This window comes from Artemia franciscana, chromosome 18, assembly GCF_032884065.1.
Source record: "Artemia franciscana chromosome 18, ASM3288406v1, whole genome shotgun sequence".
Taxonomy (NCBI): Eukaryota; Metazoa; Arthropoda; class Branchiopoda; order Anostraca; family Artemiidae; genus Artemia; species Artemia franciscana.
Genome location: NC_088880.1, coordinates 16,067,026 through 16,092,563, shown reverse-complemented (window position 1 = coordinate 16,092,563; position 25,538 = coordinate 16,067,026). Strand labels below are relative to the sequence as shown.

Below are 25,538 nucleotides of genomic sequence, written 5' to 3'. Positions count from 1 at the left end.
AATCATTTTTTGAGTTTAAACATTCCTTTCTTGTCGGCTGACGGTCTCAAAGACAAACAGTCTATTAGTGAATTCTCCCAGAGGGATAGCCACCATCGAAAGCTATTGAGAATCTGTATTTTGGCAATGAAATCTGACTGAAAAGACGAGGGAGTTTCACGTCCCATTTGACGCCAAACTTATCAATCAAAGCGGGTAGCACCACGGGGAACTCTAAAATCTTCCAAGTTACTTAAATGGAATTTCCTTTGCGATGACTTTGAGTGTTTACCTAGCAAGTATGCTAAAACTTATTCTTAAGATTTAAAAGGAAATTCTGATCCTTTTAAAGGAATAAACAAGATTCACACTTCTAATAATCTATCCGTTTAATTTAAACTGAATATCAGTATCTCCAGCATAAAATGAAAAAAAAATGTTTCTCTAAGATTTCCGGGATATTAGATGTCATTTTCAGCTTTCTTTTTTTTTTCGTTTATTCGGATCTGTTATCGAAGCTACGAGTTATGGCAAGATCGCCAATCAGTTCTAAATAGTTTGGCTACACAAATTAAAAAAGTTTATAATGGACGAGATGCGGTTTACCTTTAAGGTACCTTCATGGCCTTTATGGCCTTAGTAATGCTCGATAGCTATATTAGCCAAGGCACTGTACACTGTAAAACACGTCACTAGTATTGGAAGTCACACAAGACGCGTCTATTAACGATACCAATGTTTTCTACCCTAATCAATTCCACCAAGTTTTGCTGACGATACTCGTTTTAAAGGATACTAACCCAAAAGGTGATATGAAGAATAGAAAAAACTCAAGGAATGGTGATTATCGACACATGTATGCGTGTGAACAAACAGCTTATTAATCTGAAGAAAAGTAATTGTTATTATATTGCAGAAAATACAAACAACTATGCAGATTAAACGTATTGAGTTACAGATTAACTTATAAAAGAAAATGTTGTCAGCTACCTTTGTGCAGTGGTAGACAAATGATCTAGTTTTAGACAGTAAATCTCACGGTCAATTCATTAAAATTCATTAGCTATTTTCAACAGCTCCCATCCTATAAAATACAACGATTAAAGTTGTTACTATAGATTTTCCCCCGAGTTTAGAGCGGTCTAGGAACCAGCAACTAAACATTCAACCGGTTATGGGCTGGATTAAATTTTATTCAAAACTGTTTGCGTTTTAATTTGTTTCGAAGTTCTTATCTGTAGCTTTTTCTGGAAAGCAGTTAAGCCATGAGAAAGCCGATTTGTCCTAGAAAACTATTTGTAGTTTCAAAGGCCTGAGTTTTTTGCAAGGCACACTCTGTGACTCAGGAATTTCGAACAGACTCCTGTGGAGGAAAAAAAAAGAAATGTTAAATGAATTCTGTAATTCTTCACAGAGTATCTGTTTTAGCCAACATTGCGTAGATGGAATAAATGACTGATTTTGGAATGATTATATTATTTACGAGTGTTTAAGGTAAATGGATTCATGTGTCTGAGTGGATGAGTATCAATTTCTGTCAGAAAGAACGATTAGTTATAGAGTGTTACTAATTGGAATTTCATCGGCGTACCATTAAAATTTACAAATGTTGATTGCTGATTGTTTCGATGTTATGTTGATTATATTTACGACCAACCAATCCGACTGACCAAAGTTGGGCAACAGGCATAAAAAGGACGATAAAAACCTGAGGCGTTACTGTTTTGCTAGGACCGAAGAAAAATAGTATGTACCCATTCCCAAAGTTTTTGAATCCCCTACTCCTCCAACCGCCAAAAAAATTCTGGAAGTTCCAGTTCGATCCCGAAGCTGTGAGACAAAACTTACCAAACAACGCACTTTATCCTTTTTTGTCTGTGAAAGTGTTTTGTCTAAAATTGTTTATTTATTCAATTTAGGACTTTAAAATTTTTAACAGCCTTGGCCTCAAATTTGGGTCAATGATTCCCTGTGCACCTTTCACTTCATTGTCAAAACAATCACCTTCGTTCTTTGCATCAATTTTCTTTTCTTTTGTTTGTAGGAGATGTACAACTACGAAAAACAACAGCTAAGAGCTCACATGGCACTTGTGACGAGGCAAGAAGAGCTAAGAGCCAAGAGCTCATATGGTATGAGATCTAACAAAATTCTAAGAATCAATAGATTGATTTAAAAGGAAAATCAGAGGCTTAATGCCGGTCATGATTTAAAATAAGAGCTCTGAGTCACGATGTCCTTCTAAATATCAAAATTCATTAAGATCCGATCACCCACTCGTAAGTTACAAATACCTAATTTTTCTAATTTTTCCTCCCCTTTAGCCCCTTAGATGGTCGAATCTGGGAGAACGACATTATTAAGTCAATTTGTGCAGCTCCGTAACACACCTACAAATTTTCATCGTCCTAGCACGTCCAAAAGCACCAAACTCGCCAAATCACTGAACCCCTCCCCTCAACTCCCCCGAAGAGTTCGAATCCGTTACGGTTACGTCAATCACGTATCAAGGACATTTGCTTATTCTATTCCCGATTCCTCCACTCCAAGTGTTTTCCTAGATTTTCCCCTCCAACTCCCCCCAATGTCAAAAGATCTGGTCAGGATTTGAAATTACAGCTCTGAGACATGAATTCCTTCTAAATATCAAATTTCATTAAGATCCGATGAAGATAAAAATACCCCAATTTTCACGTTTTCCAAGAATTCCGGTTTCCCCCTTCAACCCCCCCCCCCCAATGTCACAGGATCTGGTCGGAATTTAAAATTAGAGCTTTAAAGCACGAGATCCTTCTAAATATCAAATTTTATTAAGATCTGGTCACCCTTTCGTAAGTTACAAATACCTCATTTTACTGAATTACCCCCCCCCCAACTCCACCAAAGAGAGCAGACCCAGTCCGGTTATGTCAGTCACGTATCTTAGACAGGTTTTTATTCTTTCCATCCAGTTTCATCCTGATCTCTCCGCTTTAAGTATTTTCCAAGATTTCCGCCCCCCCCCAACTGCCCTTCAATGACGCTGGATCCAGTTGAGATTTAAAATAAGAGATCTGAGTTACGAGGTCCTTCTAAATATGAAGTTTAACGAAGATCCAATCACTCCTTCGTAAGTTAAAAATACGTCATTTTTTCTAGTTTTTCAGAATTACCCCCCCCCCATAGAGCGGACCCGTTCCAATTATGTAAGTCACGTATCTAAGACTTCTGCTTATTTTTCCAACCAAGTTTCATCCCGATCCTCCAATCTAAGTGTTTTCCATTATTATAAGTTTCCCCACCCCAAACTCCCCCCAATGTCACCACATCCGGTCGGGATTTAAATTAAGAGCTTTGAGACACGATATCCTTCTAAATGTCAAATTTCATTGAGATCCGATCACTCGTTCGTAAGTTAAAAATACCTCATTTTTTCTAATTTTTCACAATCATCCCCCCCCCAACTACCCCAAAGAGAGCGGATCAGTTCCGGTTGTGTCAATCATGTATCTAGGACTTGTGCTTATTTTCCTCACCAAGTTTCATCCCGATCCCTCCAATCTAAGTGTTTCCAAGATTTTAGATTTCCCCCTCCCAACTCCCCCCACCCCCAATGTCACCAGATCCGGTCAAAATTTTAGAATAACAGCTCTGAGACACGAAATCCTTCCAAACATCAAATTTCATTAAGATCTGATCAACCGTTCGTAAGTTAAAAATACTTGATTTTTTTCTATGTTTTCCGAATTAACGGGCCCCCCGTCCCCCCCCCCCCCGATGGTCAAATCGGGAAAACGACAATTTTTAATTTAATCTTGTCCGGTCGCTGATACGTCTGCCAAATTTCATCGTCCTAGCTTACCTGGAAGTGCCTAAAGTAGCAAAACCGGGAACGACAGACAGACCGACAGAATTTGCGATTGCTATATGTCACTTGGTTAATACCAAGTGCCACAAAAAGCGTCGAAAAAAGCGGATAATATTGAAGTACAAGAAATTTAGGGCAAAAGTTATAGAATTTCATGATTAGAAGAGTGGGCACTTGCCAACTCACTTCCTGTCAAAATAGTGACCTTAGTTCCTTCCATCAGTTGACAGCTTGACATCCAAATATAATCAAACATGGAGCACCGATATCATGACAACTAGTCCCATACTAGTTGTATACATAAAACACAGAAGTATTTTATTCATGTGAACACATGCGGCATGGATACTAATGGACAATAGCACCATTGACCTCACACACTAAAACCTTTCCCACCTATTATTTCTAACAGAGAGATGGTTTATGCCAGAGAGCAACAGCGGGAGGAAAGCAGAGAAAAAGAGGAGGACATGAAATAGAAAGAGCTCAGTTCAGCATCACCTCAACTCGAAGCCACAAACGCAACATCATTAAACTAAGAGTCACTGATTTATGAGGCTGATCATTTACTCGAAGAATAAAAAATCTAAAGCCGAATTGGCCAGCCACGACAAAACAAAGAAAAGAATCTGAAAGAGACAAACGGATCCATGACCAGTAAAGGAAAATGAAGAGAAGAGAAATCAAAAAAATATTTCGCCCATATAAAACAAGGCGTCCTCAGCGAAGAATAAATAGAAAGAGCAACTAGAATCTTAAAACTAAAATAATAAAAAAAACATATAATACCAAAAGAGACTAACTAATATATATATACTAGCTGTTGGGGTGGCGCTTCGCGCCACCCCAACACCTAGTTGGTGGGGGCGCTTCGCGCCCCCCCCAAGCCCCCCCGCGCGCGTAAGTCGTTACGCGCCATAATAGTTACGCGCCATTGTAGTTGTGTCCCTATGTCCCACCTGTGAATATAGATATATATATATATATATGGTTTTAACTACGTAAAACTTGCGAATATACAACATTCTTTGCTGTCCCATTGTCTTTGCATATAAATAGATTGTCAGGTTATCCCCCTGTTTCCCCCGGTGTCCCCGTTGTAGTTGTGTCCCTGTGTCCCGGTCGTCATTTATATTCCCTGTGTCCCGGGTCCCGGTCATCATTTGTATCCCGGTGTCCCGGTCTGTATATACATTCGTTTTTTAGTTTTGTTTTTCTCCTTTATTTTTTTCCTTTTTTTTTCTTTTTTAGCTTATTTAGATTTTTAGATTTTTTAGTTTTTTTTATTAGTTTTTAGTTTTTATTTCTTTTTAGTTTTTTTGTCCCGGTCGTCATTTATATCCCCCTGTTTCCCCCGGTGTCCCCGTTGTAGTTGTGTCCCTGTGTCCCGGTCGTTATTTATATTCCCTGTGTCCCGGTCGTCATTTGTATCCCGGTGTACCGGTCTGTATATACATTCGTTTTTTAGTTTTGTTTTTCTCCTTTATTTTTTTCCTTTTTTTTTCTTTTTTAGTTTATTTAGATTTTTAGATTTTTTAGTTTTTTTATTAGTTTTTAGTTTTTTTTTCTTTTTAGTTTTTTTGTAGTTTTTACCTTCTTTTTAGTTTTGTTAATTTTTTTTTTTACTTGTGTCCTGGTCGTCATTTATACTCCCTGTGTCCCGGTGCTTTGTTGATTGCTAATCGAACATTCCTTTTGTCCTGGTCGCTTTCTCTTTGAGTGTCGTCATTTATTTTTTTCTTTTTTAGTTCTTTTAGTTTTTACCTTTTTTAGTTTTTTTTTAGTTTTTAGTTTTTTTAGTTTTTTACCTTTTTTTAGTTTTTTTAGTTTTTTAGCTTTTTTATTTTTTTTATTAGTTTTTAGTTTTTTTGTAGTTTTTGCCTTTTTTTTTAGTTTTTTGTCCTGGTCGCTTTCTCTTTGAGTGTCGTCATTTATTAGTTTTTTCCTTTTTTTTTTTAGTTTTTTATTGGTTTTTACCTTTATTTTAGCTTATTTTTCAGTTTTTTCCTTTTTTTTAGTTTTTTTTTATTTTTTATTTTTTTTAGTTTTTTACCTTTTTTTAGTTTTTTTAGTTTTTTTAGTTTTTTAGCTTTTTTACTTTTTTTATTAGTTTTTAGTTTTTTTTTGTAGTTTTTGCCTTTTTTTAGTTTTTTCAGTTTTTTTTTTAGTTTTTTATTGGTTTTTACCTTTATAGTTTTTTTAGTTTTTTAGCTTTTTTATTTTTTTTATTAGTTTTTAGTTTTTTTTGTAGTTTTTGCCTTTTTTTAGTTTTTTCAGTTTTGACGTCACCTAATCCAGTTTTTTCAGGTGACGTCACCTGACACATCCATCCACACATCCATCCACACATCCACAGACAGACAACTTATTTTTATATATATAGATATACATATATATATATATATATATATATATATATATATATATATATATATATATATATATATATATATATATATATATATATATATATATATAAATAATTACTCACATATACAATCGCCAGCTACCCTCATGAAAACCGAATAGTAACTGCATTATAAATTTAAAATTACATATGAACTCAATTATATTGTTGCGACATATCGTTCTGATAAGCTTTTGATGCTGCCATTCTTTTGGGTTTTTTATTTAAGTTACTCCCTTGGGAGTTTTGTAAGATTTTATTTTTGAATAAAGGTTTACTTTTCAGAATAATATCATAAATAGGGTCAAAATATATATTACCAGTATCTCTATTATTTGATAAATCTGTTAAAATCCCTTGCTTGCTCGAACTGTACAAATTAATCCGGGTGATAAAAAATATGTTCAGCTAAAGCGGAAGTAAAACTTTCTATAAGTTTTATAAATTTGAGAGCTTTATCTATTGAGTTTCCTTGCGCAATAAAACGTTCCACAAATTGTTGGTGGGATCGTCCGATGTAAAAATCTACCACAAGAGCAAGGAACGCTATATACTCCATGTACCAAAGTGCCACCTGTTTTATCTTTCCTAGAATTTAGAAACTTACTCAATGGCTTGATTGATTTGAAGCATGGTACAATACCATATTTCAATAAGGTAGGTTTATATATTTTTTTATTCATATTATTTTAGTTTTACACTCTAGTTGTTTTTCGTGTTATTCTACGCTGAAGACTCGTTGTTTTATACGGGCAAAATATTAGTTTGATTTTCTTTCTTTTCGTTTTCCTTTACTGGCCATAGATCCGTTTGTCTCTTTCAAATTCTTTTCTTTGTTTACCCAAGGCATATATTCCTAGACTTACTACTTGCTATTTCGAATAAGTATTTTGTAAAAGTAGAAGCAAAACTTAAAATATGAAAATAAATACCTGTCGCGCAATGGCAGTTGCTGTCTTTCTATTGTCCCCAGTTAATAACACCACGTCTAATCCTCTTTTCTTCAATGAGTGTACGGTTAAATGAGCTTCAGGTTTCACAGTATCTGCTACAGAGACCATACACACAAGGTATCCTGAAACAAAAAATTTTACTTGGGTAAAGCAATGTTACAGAGAAGGATAACTGACGGATAAAGGAGGATAACTTCATCTCAGATCATCAGCATGGCTTCCGTAAAAATCGTTCTACTGTTTCCCAACTAGTAGAGATACACGACTACATCCAGTCTGCCCTGGACCGCGGGATTCCAATAGATATTATCCTAATCGATCTACTAAAGGCCTTCGACCGATTACCCTTGGGAAAACTCATACGCTGCCTAGAAGTCTATGGAATCAAAGGACAGCTAAAAAAAATTGGCTCATAGAAAAATAGCAGTCAAGGTTGCAGACACACTATCCACATGGATAGATGTAACCATTGGCGTCCGACAAGGTAGTGTTTTCGGCCCATTCTTGTTCGTCATGTACATAGACATTTGCATAAATGTCATTTCTAAAACCGACTTCAGCCTGTTTACAGACGATACGAAGCTCCTGGGAGAAGCTAGTGCATCCTCAAAAATCCAGATCGACTTGGACGCCCTGACAGAGAAGCTCGAAGAATGGAAACTTTCACCAAATGTAGCAAAATGCTCTGTCGTCCATCTTGGCCGCCAAAATCCGAAGTACTCATACAAAATGAAAGGTATCGATTTGACAAAATCTACCTGCGAAAAGGACCTAAATGTAATTCTGAGCTTGGACCTCCAACCAGAAAAGCATATTTGCCTGGGTGTGTGTAAAGCATCAAATACTCTCTGGCTACTCACTCACTCCCTACGATACCTTAACATTTACTCAAAGATTTCAGCATACACAAGCTACGTCAGGCCACAGCTTGAATACGCCACTGTCATCTGGTTGCCATATCTCAAAAAAGATATTAAAAGAATATAACAAGTCCAGAAACACTTTGTAAAAGGACTTCAAGGATTCAGAAACCTTCCATATGACGAAGCTCAAAGAAGGCTCACTCTCCATAAACTCGGGACAAGAAGAACGACCTTAGACTTAAAAACCCTCTTCATGATAGTTAACGAGAATTTTGGATAACATAAAAGACAAGCTTGTTCAAATAACTCCCCAAAGTGACACAAGATCGCACAGTCTGCAGTTGGAGCCTGTGAAGATAAAGATTGCAAGATCTAATTCTTATCATCATTCGTTCATACCCCGGGTCATCAGGATCTGGAACAAACTGCCATTCCTAGTCGAAAAGATGAGATCACTGGCAGCCTTCTCAATAGCCTAAACATAAACATAACATATCTCGAGACTTTCAACGTAGAACGACTTTAAATGGCAATCGTGCCGCAGTCGATCCGCTCTTCGCCCTGCCATAACATTTTTCTTTTAATAAGGTGTCAGTTATGTGGAAATTTTGTATTGAGAGGCGTGAGGAATAAATTACAATTATTATATTGTATTATATGATATAACTTCAAATAAATTAAAACTTCATGTCACTTGGCGCCAGAAGCAAATTCAAGTTTCAGTTCCAGTGTGGATTAAATTTGTTATTCTAGTTTTAATTTCCGCGAAATTAAAAAAAAATGTGGAATTCCAGGGCTAAGGGTTTTTTCAATTGAAATCAAGCCAGGTTTAAAAAATTAGCTTTGACATAAAATTTTCTGATCTTAGCGGACTTCTAACTGTAACAGCAATTTTTTATCTACAGTTCATAATTTTCTAGTAAAAACCGTGACAAATAAACAAACATAAAGCTAGGAGGATATGTTTCATAGTTTTATGACAACAAACCTTTCAAAGTCACACAACACATGAGGAGTTACATTCAGCCAATGAATGAATTAGAACTAAGCGCACGCACGCACACGTGATGCAATTTTGATGGAAAGTTACATGTCAAATTCCAAACGTCTGAGAACCCTACAAGAGTTTAAACGCTCTATTTGCATATCTTCCTTGAAAAGAACGATCCTAGATATTCTTTATGAGGTAATCGTAACAAAACAAGAGTAGCAGAACAAAGATAAATGGCTTAATCATTTGAGTTTTGAAGCCGTTTTAATACGTAAAAAAATCCTTTCATGGCAGGGTAACTATAGTCGATCATTTTGTGCCGTAAACAATCAATTAAACCCCATCAAGACCAAAAACACAATCGAGCAACAATTCTAAGCAAGCTTTATAAAAGTACAAAGGATCGTTACAGGCAGTAATTTGAAAATCATGTTTAGGATTGCATTTATTCGTGTGTTTATTTCAAATCTGCAATTAAAATTACGAATCTGCAACCAGAGTTTCACATAAATCTTCGAGTGTGTAAATATATGGTCAAAAAGTAAACACATTAAAGAATGAAGAAGGGAAATTGGGAGGGTAATGAAAGAAGAAGGGATATAGAGAGATAGAAAGAGCGAAAGAGAGAGAGAGAGAGAGAGAGAGAGAAATTATTTCGAAGCTGCAACACTCTTGCAAAGGTTCTAGGCATCAAATCCTCCTCCTCCTCCCTCCAAGGCCCTCTTAATAATTTTCATCTGTTCATATTATACTAAATTTTTTGTATATTCAATTAACGGGTTAGTTGATTATGAATGATGTCATTTAACACACTTATGAAATTAAAAAATTTCTTTTTCAATAAATTCGCAACAGTTCAAGAAGAGTTCAACGCTTTTGTTAATTTGGTATTCAACCCAATTTTTCATTTAACTTTCCAAATTTAAGGATACTACCTTTATTTTACACTTGGAGAAAAATTTTCCAGGCGGGAATTGTCAGGGAAGATTTTCCGGGGGAGGTGGATGTGAAGAGGTATTCGACAAGGGGTAGGGGGCGAACTTTCCATTTTAAAATGAGTTTGATTTAGATATCTTTTTCCAACTCTATGAATATGGAATAAAAATAAACTAGTTAGGTAATTTATTTTCATATAGGTTGAAGGACAACTTTATTCAGTCTGGGATTAGCTCTGTTATGGAAAGCACGACGTTTGAAAAAAAATAGATGTTCGTGTTTATCGATTCAGTGCATTGTCGTGTTTTTGGATTTATGGACGTGGTTCCCCAATGAAGAAGAATTGTCAGTAAGGGGACAGAAAAGATAATATAGTAATAAAATGCAATTTTGGAAAAAAAAACCTGCACCTCCATGTAGGCCTGCAATATGGTATAACACACGTATCCTTTGACAAGGGATAGATTACAAATGACGCCGTATATGGTACACTACAACCGTGAATGACGTCACTCATGGCTGAACATCATTTAATAACATGTAATTTTTGAAAAAACTGCATATGAGGTCAGGCGCGTATGTAGGAATTTTTCTTCTTCGGGGAAGAGGAGGGGGTGTCATAAAAGCAAATTTTATACAGTAATTTAAGTAAATATTAATCAGAAATTCAATAAATTTAGGATTTCAGTGTGGGGCCTTTAGTTTTCGAGCCTTTTTGTGGCTTAGAGCCCTCCCAGGTCACAATTTACTAAAATAGCCCTAAGTTCATGCAACGTCTTCTAACATCCGTAGTTCCATCGTAGGCCTTATTGTTGGTAACTTTCAATTGAACTGACAAGATCTTATTCGTTTTGTACGCGTAGAGGAAAAAGAAACTTCCAATAAGGTACGACAGGTTGTTCGAAATATACTCTTTAAATAAATAGGCATCACACACTTGTACTGCTACAAACTCCTCAAAGCATGTTGCCCGACAATCTTCTCGTAAACAATCCTTAAGCTTCATTAAAATTAATTATATAAATTGAATAATAAAACAAATAAAGATGCATATATACCATTGAGTGCACAAAGAACCGCAGTTTGGCCAAGCTCTTCTTGGATTTTCATTTTAATGTCGACTGTTGAAGGGATATCAATTCCATTTCTTCTCATCCATTCACGGTTACCAATCAAAACCTAAAAAATAAAACCATATTATAAATTTGCTAGGCCCCCACAAATTTTTTGAACAGCACCACTTTTTAGCTTCTACGAGGATAAAAAATGATGTTTAGAAAGGACTAGAACGATGTCTCATGAAATTCAGAGGGGGGAGGAGAGATGTTTCAAACATTTACCGCGCGGTAGGGTAATAGGCAGAAGATGGTGGAAGCTAACCGATGTTGACTTATAAGTGTCCGAGTTCATTATGATTACAGTCGAGATAATTAAGATGCAGAGTAAAAATTTACAATGTATTTACTATGTATTAAAAAAAAAATTCATTTTAGTTTAATTTTTCTTTAAGGCAAAATGAATATGGGGAAGATCCTAAACCTATTCTACTCTATTAAGTATGACGATCGCGTATCAATCTCCAAATCTATATATATAAAAATAAGTTGTCTGTGGATGGATGGATGGATGTGTCAGGTGACGTCACCTGAAAAAACTGGATCAGGTGACGTCAAAACTGAAAAAACTAAAAAAAGGCAAAAACTACAAAAAAAAACTAAAAACTAATAAAAAAAATAAAAAAGCTAAAAAACTAAAAAAACTATAAAGGTAAAAACCAATAAAAAACTAAAAAAAAAACTGAAAAAACTAAAAAAAGGCAAAAACTACAAAAAAACTAAAAACTAATAAAAAAAGTAAAAAAGCTAAAAAACTAAAAAAACTAAAAAAAGGTAAAAAACTAAAAAAAAATAAAAAATAAAAAAAACTAAAAAAAAGGAAAAAACTGAAAAATAAGCTAAAATAAAGGTAAAAACCAATAAAAAACTAAAAAAAAAAAGGAAAAAACTAATAAATGACGACACTCAAAGAGAAAAAAAAGGCAAAAACTACAAAAAAAACTAAAAACTAATAAAAAAATATCTATCTATATATATAAAAATAAGTTGTCTGTGGATGGATGGATGGATGTGTCAGGTGACGTCACCTGAAAAAACTGGATCAGGTGACGTCAAAACTGAAAAAACTAAAAAAAGGCAAAAACTACAAAAAAAACTAAAAACTAATAAAAAAAATAAAAAAGCTAAAAAACTAAAAAAACTATAAAGGTAAAAACCAATAAAAAACTAAAAAAAAAACTGAAAAAACTAAAAAAAGGCAAAAACTACAAAAAAAACTAAAAACTAATAAAAAAAGTAAAAAAGCTAAAAAACTAAAAAAACTAAAAAAAGGTAAAAAACTAAAAAAAATAAAAAATAAAAAAAACTAAAAAAAAGGAAAAAACTGAAAAATAAGCTAAAATAAAGGTAAAAACCAATAAAAAACTAAAAAAAAAAAGGAAAAAACTAATAAATGACGACACTCAAAGAGAAAAAAAAGGCAAAAACTACAAAAAAAACTAAAAACTAATAAAAAAAATAAAAAAGCTAAAAAACTAAAAAAACTAAAAAAAGGCAAAAACTACAAAAAAAACTAAAAACTAATAAAAAAGCTAAAAAACTAAAAAAACTAAAAAAAAGGCAAAAACTACAAAAAAACTAAAAACTAATAAAAAAAATAAAAAAGCTAAAAAACTAAAAAAAACTAAAAAAACTAAAAAAAGGTAAAAAACTAAAAAAACTAAAAACTAAAAAAAACTAAAAAAGGTAAAAACTAAAAGAACTAAAAAAGAAAAAAATAAATGACGACACTCAAAGAGAAAGCGACCAGGACAAAAGGAATGTTCGATTAGCAATCAACAAAGCACCGGGACACAGGGAGTATAAATGACGACCCGGGGGAAACAGGGGGATATAAATGACGACCGGGACAAAAAAACTAAAAAGAAAAAAAAACTAAAAACTAATAAAAAAACTAAAAAATCTAAAAATCTAAATAAGCTAAAAAAGAAAAAAAAAGGAAAAAAATAAAGGAGAAAAACAAAACTAAAAAACGAATGTATATACAGACCGGGACACCGGGATACAAATGACGACCGGGACCCGGGACACAGGGAATATAAATGACGACCGGGACACAGGGACACAACTCCGGTACACCGGGATACAAATGACGACCGGGACACAGGGAATATAAATGACGACCGGGACACAGGGACACAACTACAACGGGGACACCGGGGGAAACAGGGGGATATAAATGACGACCGGGACAAAAAAACTAAAAAGAAAAAAAAACTAAAAACTAATAAAAAAACTAAAAAATCTAAAAATCTAAATAAGCTAAAAAAGAAAAAAAAAGGAAAAAAATAAAGGAGAAAAACAAAACTAAAAAACGAATGTATATACAGACCGGGACACCGGGATACAAATGACGACCGGGACCCGGGACACAGGGAATATAAATGACGACCGGGACACAGGGACACAACTACAACGGGGACACCGGGGGAAACAGGGGGATGTAAATGACGACCGGGACACCGGGACAGGGAATGGTCGATTAGCAATCACCATCAACAAAGCTCAAGGGCAATCATTAGAATCATGAGGTATAGATCTGAATACAGATTGTTTTCCCATGGACCATTATATGTTGCATGTTCAAGAGTCGGTAAACCTGACAATCTATTTATATGCAAAGACAATGGGACAGCAAAGAATGTTGTATATTCGCAAGTTTTACGTAGTTAAAACCATATATATATATCTATCTATATTCACAGGTGGGACATAGGGACACAACTACAATGGCGCGTAACTATTATGGCGCGTAACGACTTACGCGCGCGGGGGGGCTTGGGGGGGGCGCGAAGCGCCCCCACCAACTAGGTGTTGGGGTGGCGCGAAGCGCCACCCCAACAGCTAGTTTTTTATAAGAAATTAAGGAGGGGGTGCCGACGATGTAAATGTTTGTGTTTTTATTTTTTATAGCTTTTAAGGGGGGGAAATAGTGTCTTTTCGTGCACTTTTCCCGAAGGACCTCCTGGCTCCCCTGGAGCATATTTTCGCAGATAAATAAGACAGACAATAAATATCATACAAACTTTTGCATTTCAAAATATTCTTGCGCAATTGCCCTTCTATTTCTTCTTCCTTTCTATTTTACAACAAAAATGATAGTTCTATTCTTCGACTCACAAGTCTGTCTTATTTTATGCCTGACACTAACGCGATTAATTTCGACAAAAGTCATTTTTTCCTTTTTTTAAATAATCCTTTTCCTAGGCTTTCTAATCATTCCGCCAAACACGTCGCTGAAAAAATTAGTGTTATTCAGATCCACCTAGGATTTTTTTAATCTAGATGAAAATCCAAGCTCTTTGCCAAAATGATTAAAAAAAAGTTCGAATAGTTTGTGACGAAATCGTAGAAACCTATCGTTTTCCTTTTGCATTTCCAAGTAAACCCCGTAGCAAAAGTTTTGGCAATATCCAGTATTAATTTGGATCACAAAACTACAAAGAAAAACTAACCTAAAAAAGGTTCAATATACATACAAAACGGCCAGGCCCTTTAGAGTTTGTTTCTATTACTGTATTTTGAGATATAAAAAAAGGTTAAATCTGGCTTTTGTATAGCTGGAACAATCAATCTTCAGCTTCTGGAGATACAACTTACAAACATGGGACACAATTATGAACTTCGCAGCATATAATTCCTGGCTTTGGAAATGATAGGTAGGGGATAAATACTATTTTTTAATGTAAAGAAAGTAAACAGAAACCGTTCAGTTAATTAAACTATCGTTTTGCGTTAAATTCCCTTATAATACGCCAAATTCACTGCTTGAATACCAATAGTTTTCACAACAGAAAAACTAACGTTACTGCTTCAATACCTATAAAATTATTTCCAAGCAGTACCTTGCATTGGTTTCCTGACAAGGAATAATTTCATGACGCCTGAAAAATCCAAATTCTATCTTGTAAGAGAAATATTATCTGACAAACAATAATCCATTTTAAACGACTCCTTTAACATACAGATTGATCCAGCTCAGAGTAAAGATGATTTGGAAAATTTATGCAGAAAAAGCTGGTACAGATTTAGCTTGTGGAAAGCAGTAAAGGAATATCTTGGAAGGGGAATAAAACAAAGTTTCCGAATTCACATTTGATGTCGAATGAAAATGCCTAAAATTTCAATAATGCCAATTTAAAGCATTATTAATAAAGCCTATGGAAAAAAGGTGCCATAAAAGGCATTGCAAAAATTACTCTACCGGCTAAGCATGACCTTGGACAGTACATGGTTTACCCTTTGATTATATTATTTTAAAATAAAAAAATGTCAATTTAATAAGGAATAAAACACAATAAACACATCTCTAGCCTTTATTTAAACAATAAAAGTATTACACAAAAAGTTTGTCGAATTACACAAACAAGCCATAAAATTTCACTCATTTGACAAGACTGCATTATAACAAACCAAAAACTATATTCAAGTATGATAGCTCTGATATCTGGCAAAACTAATAGGGTACGTCCGTCTGCAGCAAAAATACGTCTTGCAGCTACGAGCGATCAAGAAAATAAAATTAACACACTCAAATCTTAATTTCCAATCCTTAAAATAATATTATATTACAAAATGTTCTTCATTCGCAGTGGCATCAATGGGAGATAAGCAACCAGATTTAAAACCACAAACATTCCCCGGTGAGTCCCAAAAGGCTAATCCGGAAACATTTGAAATCGAGTTTCATTCCAATTATGTTCCTTGGAGAATTACGGCTTCATAATAACCACTGACCTATAGTTTTAAGCGCTTCTACGAGCCCCCTCCTTAGTCGACTAGAAGTCAAAATGACATTCTTAAATCTCTGAAAATTGTTGATGCAGAGCCAGAAAATCCAGCAGTTTAGGCAGGATCAGCCAGAGTAAATGTCATGGAATAATTTCCGTTCAATAGCCATAAAAGTAAATTTATGTATGGTGTAAAAATAATTTGACAAAGAAATAAAAAGGGATCCATATTTAAGTAAACATGCGGGTTTATTTTGCTTTCATTTTAGTACAATATTTGTCAGAAAGATAAATGGTCAATTACTTAACTTAGTAGTTAGTTCATGAATTTCAAATATAAATAAAAAGACTGTGTGGTAACAGAACTTCATACGTAGATATAGAGTGGAGAAAGAACAAAGAGCCTGTTCATACATAATCGATTCCTGGGCTCCGTATTGCTAAGCAGAGCATCATTTGACTGCGCTACCACAGGGTAGACTTGGAAAACCCAAAGACTAACAAGAACAAGGTGCAGGAGCGTTTTTTCTGCAGTGGCATTTCATGTTTTTGCTGAATTTTCAAACTTCAAGCTAAAACTACAGAATGATTTTTCCAATGAAGTCAGGTCTCGTAAATAAGAGTAAGTAACGAGAATAAGTCTCGTAATAAGTGCCAAGCATATCAATAGTGAAAGAATAGAGTCAGCAAATAATAAATGAAAATGACGGCATCCAATTTCGCTTTCCATTGGAACATGGGTCAGGCTCAGTACATTTTTGGCAAACTATCGAGAATGGTCTGGCACCAAGCGAGAGAATCAATATCTTAAATAGCCTGTTTTGCTAGCAGCAGTGCGTGGATTGTCTTTGCCTGGATTCTCCAGTAAGTAAACTCTATTTGTTTAAATTTTTGCAACCCATTGCACAATCCACAGAATTTGAAACCTTGACCATAACTGACATCTAACCCCATTTTGAATGTGTTTTCTGCACATTAGGCTACTTATGTGAGAGCCTGCTTTCATACCTCCTCCAGGATAATTCCCTCCCGTGGCAAATACCCTGAAAAATTCCATAGCGAATTTTCCCTGGCGGAAAATTCCCCGATGGAAAATACCCCACATGCAAAATTGAGCAGCCAAAGACAAATTACAAAATGTCTAAGGGGTAACAAAAGGAACAGATGTCAAAAACAGTTTTAGGACAGGGGCTGGTTGTTCTCTAATAGCTTTCGAGTAATAAAAGAAGAGCTAAGAGCTCATACGGCACTTGTGACGAGGTCGGAAGAGCTTAGAGCCAAGAGCTCATATGGCATGAGCTCTAGCAAAATTCTAAGAATCAATAGACTGATTTAAAAGGAAAATCAGAGGCTTAATGCACGGGATTTAAAATAAGAGCTCTGAGACACAAGGTCCTTCTAAATATCCAAATTAACTAAAATCCGATCACCCACTCGTAAGCTAGAAATACCTCATTTTTTCTAATTTTTCCTCTCCCTTCAGCCCCCAAGATGGTCGAATCGAGAAAAACGACTTCATTAAGTCAATTTGTGCAGGTCCCTGACACGCCTGCCAGTTTTCATCGTCCTAGCACATCCAAAAGCACCGAACTCACCAAAGCACTGGACCCCCCCCCTAAAAAAAAACTCCCCCGAAGAGAGCGGATCCAGTCCGGTTAAGTCAATCACGTATCTACGACATTTATTCATTCTACTCACCAAGTTTCATCCTGATCTCTTCACTTTAAGCGTTTTCCAAAATTTCCGGTTTCCCCCTCCAACTCCCCCCAATGTCACCAGATCTGCTCGGAATTTAAAATAGGAGCTCTGAGACATGAGTTCCTTCTAAATATCAAATTCCATTAAGATCCGATCACTCCTTCGTAAGTTAAAAATACCTCATTTTTTTCTAATTTTTCAGAATTAACCCTCCCCTCCAATTCCCCCAAAGAGAGCGAATCCGTTTCGGTTATGTCAATCATGTATCTAGAATTTGTGCTTTTCCCACCAAGTTTCATCGCGATCCCTCCACAGTAAGCGTTTTCCAAGATTTTAGGTTTCCCCCTCAAACACCCCCCAATGTCACCAGATCCGGTCGGGATTTAAAATAGGAGCTCTGAGACACGATATCCTTCTAAACATCAAATTTCATTAAGATCCGATGAGCCGTTCGTAAGTTAAAATACCTAATTTTTTCTAATTTTTTCGAAATAATCGTCCCTCCACTCCCTCCCCCCTCAGATGGTCGAATCGGGTAAATGACAATTTCTAATTTAATCTGGTCTGGTCCCTGATACGCCACCAAATATCATCGTCCTAGCTTATTTGAAGTGCCTAAACTAGCAAAACTGGGAGAGACAGACAGACAGACAGACCGACAGAACTTGCGATCGCTAAATGTCACTTGGTAAATACCAAGTGCCATAAAAAAAGGACTAGAACTCCATTTCTGAGAAAATGAGCATCCTCTGAAGTTTCTACGACAATGAGGCAGAGGTGGAAATGAGGAACGGGTACTCCCCCTCCTAAAAAGAATAAATCCTGCGTTTTAGGGGTTTGATGTTGTTCTTTACTTTTATAATAATAGTGTAGACCAAAAATATTTCCATAAATCAAGATGGACTAATATGAATTTCTACCACCCACTCCCCCACATCTTCTTTTGAACAAATTCTGCACATATCTGAAGGCTCAATGAGGAATGAAAATGTTTGTCGACTTGCAAAAACGTGATGAAATGCATCAAAATATATTTTTGATTGTTTTTTTCGTACCCCCTCCCCCATCCCAAATAAAATAACCCCCAAGAAAAAATCCAGGATACGGCCCTAGGGGTTATATATCAGTTTCTACCTCCACCCTCACCACATCTACCCTTAAAACTAATTCTGAATTTATCTAAAGGTTCAATGAGCCTTAAGGCAAACCTAACAAACCTTCCATTTGCCCAGTCAGACAGGTACCCAAAATGCCCGTAAACAATTCCTCTTTAAAACATCTAAACAGCCATCATTCATCATTCGGTGCGCGAACGTTTTAGAACCATACTTGACCCCTGCCATCATTGTGGCTTCCAATATTCTAATCTTGGTTCGTAGTCTCGTCTCCCTGTTCTTCTGAACTTTTTCAACTGTGAAAAAAATCCATGGGCCATGGCTATTCTACTGTTAATACTATTACATCCAACATATTTACTAATAATACTACATAGGTAGCAGATAGGGGATGGATCCCGAAGCTCGTATTGCCCAACAGATTAATCGACCTCAATGTCACAGAGCCATAAAAATCTTGAGCCTTGCAATTTTTCTCGCTTGGGAGCTGTTTGAACTTATAGAAAGTCACTTATTGCAGTTCCAGGGATGAAGTTTAGGTGTTTTGCAGATTGGGCGCTTAAAGATAAAACGAATCAGGTTCTTCTTACGGTCAAATTCATGGGTAAAAAATAATAGTTATAATGTTATGAGGCAAAGTAATGTAGCCTTAGCTAGCACGTAATGCATTAGCTTAAATAACAACGCATGTTGGGTTAGATTTTATGTTTTGGCTCAAAGTAATACAGAGTCAAATTTTCTACCAGGCCAGTTGAATAGCATCAAAATTTATTAATGCATAACAATATCGGTTTACAACACTGAAAATGGAGCATAAAGTTGGTATTTTGAGATTGCCTTCGTGAATTAATAATCATTCTTTTGAAGAAAAATTTCTCCGGATATGCCATTTCAAAAGTTTTGTTGGGTATACAACCACAATGATTATTTAAGGGGAAAGAGACTATACCAAATCACTGCTCTCGCGGGAAAAAAAAAATAAAGCCAAAGCACTGCTCCGACCTAACTTTGGTCAGCAAAGCCGGCAAAGGTTTGCTGTAGACTTCACTTAGCTAAAGTGATGTAATTTTTTTTTATTATTATTATGAGAGGCAAGCTACCGTAAACGCGTGTTTGCTACATCAAATTTATAAAGCGGATCGTCGTAGAGTTGCCTGTCTTGCTAAGAGGACCGCGTAGTTTTGACGGCCATTGTGAGTTTTTGTAGCAAATTTACATTATTTTCCAAAACAAGAACAAGAGCTAAGAGCTCATATGGCACTTGTGACGAGGTCGGAAGAGCCAAGAGCTCATATGGCATGAGCTCTAGCAAAATTCTAAGAATCAATAGGTTGATTTAAATGGTAAATCAGAGGCTTAATGCCGGTCGGGATTTAAAATAAGAGTTCTGAGACACAAGGTCCTTCTATATATCAAGATTCATTAAGATCCGATGACCCACTCGTAAGTTAGAAATACCTAATTTTTTCTAATTTTTCCTCTCCTTTTAACCCCCCCCCCTCCATATGATCGAATAGTGGAAAACAACTATCTCGAGTCAATTTGTGCAGGTCTCTTACACGCCTACCAATTTTCATCGTCCTAGCACACCCAGAAGCACCAAACTCGCCAAAGCATTGAACCCCCCCCACCAAACTCCCCCAAAGAGATCGGATCCAGTTCGGTTACGTCTATCAGGTATCTAAGACATTTGCTTATTCTACCTGCCAAGTTTCATCCCGATCTCCCCACTGTAAGCGTTTTACAAGATTCCTATTTTCCCCATCTAACTCCCCCCAATGCCACCAGATCTGGTCGGGTTTTAAAATAAGAGCTCAGAGACATGAGTTGCTTCTAAAAATCAAATTTCATTAAGATCTGGTCACCCGTTCTTAAGTTCAAAATACCTCAATTTTTCTAATTTTTCCGAATTAACTACTACTACTATTGCTAATACCGCTACTAATACTACTACCACTACTACTACTACTACTACTACTACTACTACTACTACTACTACTAATAACTCACTGCAGTATCAAGCCGCCTGAGGCCAACACAGCTACGCACGCTCTTCCTCCAACCTAATCTATTTAAAGCTTCCCTCTTTACACTCTCTCAGGAAGTTCCCATTTCCTTTAAATCTTTATTTATGACATCCTCACAACCCAGACAAGGAAGACCCGCTTTCCATGTAGCCCCGGACGGTTGGCCAAAAAGGACAATCTTCGGCAATCTCTCATCCTTCATCCGTAGAACGTGGCCTAGCCATCTCAACCTTTCTTTCATTATAGCCCTAGAAAGCGGGATTGAACCACATTTTTCGTAGAGCCTACTGTTGGAAATACAGTCAGTCAGCCGGGTACCCAGAACAATCCGTAGGCAATTTCTCTGGAAAACATCTAGTAAATCTGCATCTGCTTTTCGGAGCGCCCATGCTTCAGAGCCATATTTGACTACTGTCATCACTGTAGCTTCCAATATTCTAATCTTGGTTTGCAGACTTATCTTTCTATAATATGAAAAAAACTTCGTTTTCTTAAAGAGTTAAAGAGGCTGCGTCCCAAAGTCGAACCTTAAAACGTACAGGAATTAGAAGAGGCAGTTGGGGGGCTGCCGCCCCCCAAACGCCCAGCTTTTAAAGACTCTTTTGTACAGGTTTTTTGTCTTTTTGCTAACCCCCCGCTCTTGGCTTCGGAAAGGCCCTCTTTTAATTAACAAAAAATTGAAATGAATGAATAATGGAATAACTTCGAAAAATTTTAAACACAAGAGGACAGGAGAACCATTGCGCCGAAACTAGTAATTAGTAACAATGAAGTCCCCCCACAAAAAAAAAACTGTACAAAAGAGTCTTTAAAAGCTGGGCGTTTGGGGGGCGGCAGCCCCACAACTGCCTCTTCTAATTCCTGTACGTTTTAAGGTTCGACTTTGGGACGCAGCCTCTTTAACTCTTTAAGAAAACGAAGTTTTTTTCATATTATTTCTGTACGTTTTTCTACAATCCATGGTGGATGTAATTTAATAATTCCTGTACTCCTCGTACAGGAATTAGGAGAGGAACTTGGGTGGCTGCCGCCCCCCCCCCGCTTTTAAATCATTGTATAAAATAGAAAAAAAATAGATAGAATGACCGAAATGTTTCTTTTGCTCATAAGAAGCTAATATTCTGTTATCTCTCAAATGATAAGCTGTCCAGGTGTTATCAAAATTTTTTTGATGTTGTGAAAAAAACCGCCCGTAAGGGACTTGAACCCTTGACCAGAGGATTAAAAGTCCCACGCTCTACCGACTGAGCTAAACACTTGCATGTGTGTAAATATAACTTCTCAATAACTTTTAAAAATTTCAAATTAACATGGGCTCTTATGGAGAGAAATGCGTTAATTAAATAGCTAATGCGTGGTTTCTGGAAAACAGGGAAGGAGTTATCGGATCGAGCTGAAATTTCGCGGATAAGCTCCTGGGCCGTAGGGGACCTTAACTTGTGAATTTCAGCCCGATCGGACAACGTTAAAAGGAGGGGTGGGGTTGGGGGGTCGAAACTTTCGGGGGGTTAAGATTTTCCTACGAAACTTTCCAGGAAAATTACTCGGAGAATTCCGCATCGAATGAGTCTTCGTACACCCAGATCCGATGTCGGATGTGACTTGTAGACGTCTAGAAAAACAAAGAACATGAATTTCAAGTGGCTATGCGTGGTTTCTGGAAAACAGGGAAGGAGTTATCGGATCGAGCTGAAATTTCGCGGATAAGCTCCTGGGCCTTAGGGGACCTTAACGTGTGAATTTCAGCCCGGACAACGTTAAAGGGGGGCTGGGGTTGACGGGTCGAAACTTTCGGCCAGATTTTCCCCATGAAGGAAAAGTTGGAGGGGGATGAAATTTTGCAGGTTTCTTAGTTGGAGCTCGGGCTATGAAATGCATCCCTCCCCATCCCTCTCCGACCACTGGAACGAAGATCGCTTAACATTGTCGTGTGTCGCCTCTTTATAGAGGCACGAGTGTGCCTCCTTGATTCTTCTAAACTTTTTTTAACTGTGAAAAAACACCCTGGGCCTTAGCTATTCTACTTTTAACATCTTTACTGCTCCCACCATCTTTACTAATAATACTACCAAGGTAACTGAAGCTCCCAACCTGATCAATCTTGTCGTTACCTAGTGTCACCTGTTCATCTTCACTTATTCCTAGCCTTAGTAACTTAGTCTTCTTAAAATTAATTGTCAAGCCTATTTTAGCACCCTGAATTCGCAAAACTTCTAAAAATTCATTCATTTTGCTCACACTTTCATCTAATTTGCTTAAATCCTCAGCATAATCTAATTCCAGGAGCATTTTTCCTCCCCGTTTGACTCCGTAGTCTCCAATTGCCTTTCCTGTGCTCCTTAAGACGAAGTCCATCAAAATGATCCATATAACACCCACCCCCCAACTCCCCCCGAAGAGTGGGGATCCGTTCCAATAATATCAATCACGTATCTAGAACTTGTGCTAATTCTTCCCATCAAGTTTCATTCCAATCTCTCCACTCTAAGCGTTTTCCAAGAATTTCGGTTTTCAAGATTTCTGTTTCCCCCCTCCAACCTCCTATGTCCCCGGATCCAATTCGAAATGAAAATGGAGTATCTGAGACATGATACCTTTCTATATATCAAGTTTCAGTAAGATCCAATCACCCATTCGTAAGACAAAGAAACCTAAATTATCACCTTTTCCAAGACTTCCAGTTTCCCCCTCCAACTCCCCCCAGTGTCACCGGATATGGTTAAAATAAGAGCACTGAAGCACAAGATCCTTCTATATATTAAATTTCATTAAAGTCTGATCACCCGTTCGTAAGTTACAAATGCCTCGTATTTTCTAATTTTTCTCAATTATTCCCCCCAAATCCCCCAAATAGAGCAGATCCGTTCCGGTTATGTCAATCACGTATTTAGGATTTGTGTTTAGTTTTTCCACCTAGTTTCATCCGTATCGCTACACTCTAAGCCATTTCCAAGATTTCTGCCCCCCCCCCCAACTCCCCCCCCCCAATGACACTAAATCCGGTCGGGATTTAAAATAAAAGATCTGAGTTGCAAGGTCCTCATAAATATGAAATTTCATTAAGATCCGATCACTCCTTCGTAAGTTAGAAATATCTAATTTTTTCTAATTTTCAGAATTAAACCTCCCTCCCCCAGCTCCCCCAAAGAGAGCAGATCCGTTCCGTTTATGTCAATCACATATCTAGGAATTGTGCTTATTTTTTGCACCAAGTTTCATCCCGATCCCTCCACTCTAAGCGTTTTCCAAGGTTTTTGGTTCCCCACCCAACTCCCCCCCCCCAATGTCACCGGATCCAGTCGGGATTTAAAATAGGAGCTCTGAGAGACGATACCCTTCTAAATATCAAATTAGTTAAAATATTTAAGTTAAAAATATTTCGTTTTTTCAAATTTTTTCGATTTAACCGTCCCCCCTCCAGATGGTTGAATCGGGGAAACGACTATTTCTAACTTAATCAGGTCTCGTTCCTGGTACGCTTGCCAAATTTCCTCGTCCTAGCGAATCTGGAAGTGCCTAAACTAGCAAAACCGGGAAAGACAGACCGACAGACAGACCGACAGAATTTGTGATCGCTATACGTCACTTGGTTAATACCAAGTGCCATAAAAAGGGAGGTGTAATTCAAAAGGCTTGCACTTCTAAACTAAACAAGGTGGATCAATTTGAGTATGGTAACATTATTTTATGCTATAAGACATATTCTATATAAGGCCGAACAAGATTAAACCAAGAGTTTTAGGTAATTAGGCTACTAATAACGAAGGTTTTTGCACAAAGATTTTTTTAGGCATCCAATATAAGCAAAACTGAATTTCGACATCCAGCTAAAAAGACATAGATAAAAAGATTAGACAATTATTCCCGGATTGCTCAGTTTCAGAAGACGGACCTTAAACGGTATCACACAATTCATTTGAACTACCATGACTAAAGCATCCATTACGCTTTCCAGTATCTCATTTTGTTATCAAGATTACCCAGACATTTTGGTTTTCCCCAGAATTGCTTCTATGTCTTTATTTTTGTAAGATAAACACTTATCTCTTGGAAAATGAAGTTTTTCATACCAAAGCTGATTTTACTGTTTTCGAAAAAAAATTCCAAACAGACGAAAACAACCGGATAATTTCCAAGTTCGGTCATCCTCCTTGAATACCTATTTCATTTTACCACTTGCAATCAATTTCATGGTGGCTAAAGTTAAAAATAGACAACAGACACTTATAAGTCAGTAAGAATATTTTCTTTAACATTAATGGCAGCCAGATAATAAGTAAAATTCATAGCTATATTACTACTGTTACTTGCACGTGCCTTCCTTACTGTTATTAATCTTCTAGAATACATTTTTGATTTCGTGGCATGTTTTTCAGACAAAAACTAGATCAGTAAAGAAAAGATTTTAGCTTGATTAAAATTTCCCTAAATAGCCAGTAGAATCAATCTGAGATAAGTTGTTTCTGCTTGAAAATTGTTTTTGGTTCTTTCTCAGAAATGAAATTCGTAGTCAAATTGTTTAATCTAAACGATAGTCAGTAATTCACTTGAAGTCTTATGAAAAACGAAATTATGATAATCTTTTTAAAAGCAACATACATATTGAGCATGTGAGCTTTTTCCAAAGATAAGCTACAGCTAAATTAATGGGATCTGTCTGTTTTTAATTCTGAAGATCTTACATGGAAAATAATTCTACATTAGCTAAATGCAGCTGGGAGAAAATTGACTTTTAAGAGAACAAAAAAATCAAATCAATTGACTTTTAAGAGAACAAAGTGCAAGCAAGTACACACTAGTGCTTCTAAATAGGAACTTGTGGCATGCTACTACTACTACTACTACTACTACTGCTACTACTACTACTACTACTACTA

At 36.4% G+C, this 25,538-nt stretch overlaps 1 protein-coding gene across 6 annotated transcripts in view; it reads right to left on the bottom strand.

Moving 5' to 3' along the window:
• Positions 1–25,538, bottom strand: part of LOC136038677 (copper-transporting ATPase 1-like) — a 268,609-nt gene that overhangs the window by 85,622 nt on the left and 157,449 nt on the right. For all 6 annotated transcript variants that reach the window (XM_065721953.1, XM_065721956.1, XM_065721954.1 and 3 more), the window contains exons 19-20: positions 11,035–11,155; positions 7,166–7,308 (exon numbers count right to left, since the gene is read on the bottom strand). In XM_065721953.1, coding sequence (XP_065578025.1) covers positions 7,166–7,308; positions 11,035–11,155 — 264 coding nt within the window. The remainder of the gene's footprint in view (positions 1–7,165; positions 7,309–11,034; positions 11,156–25,538) is intronic.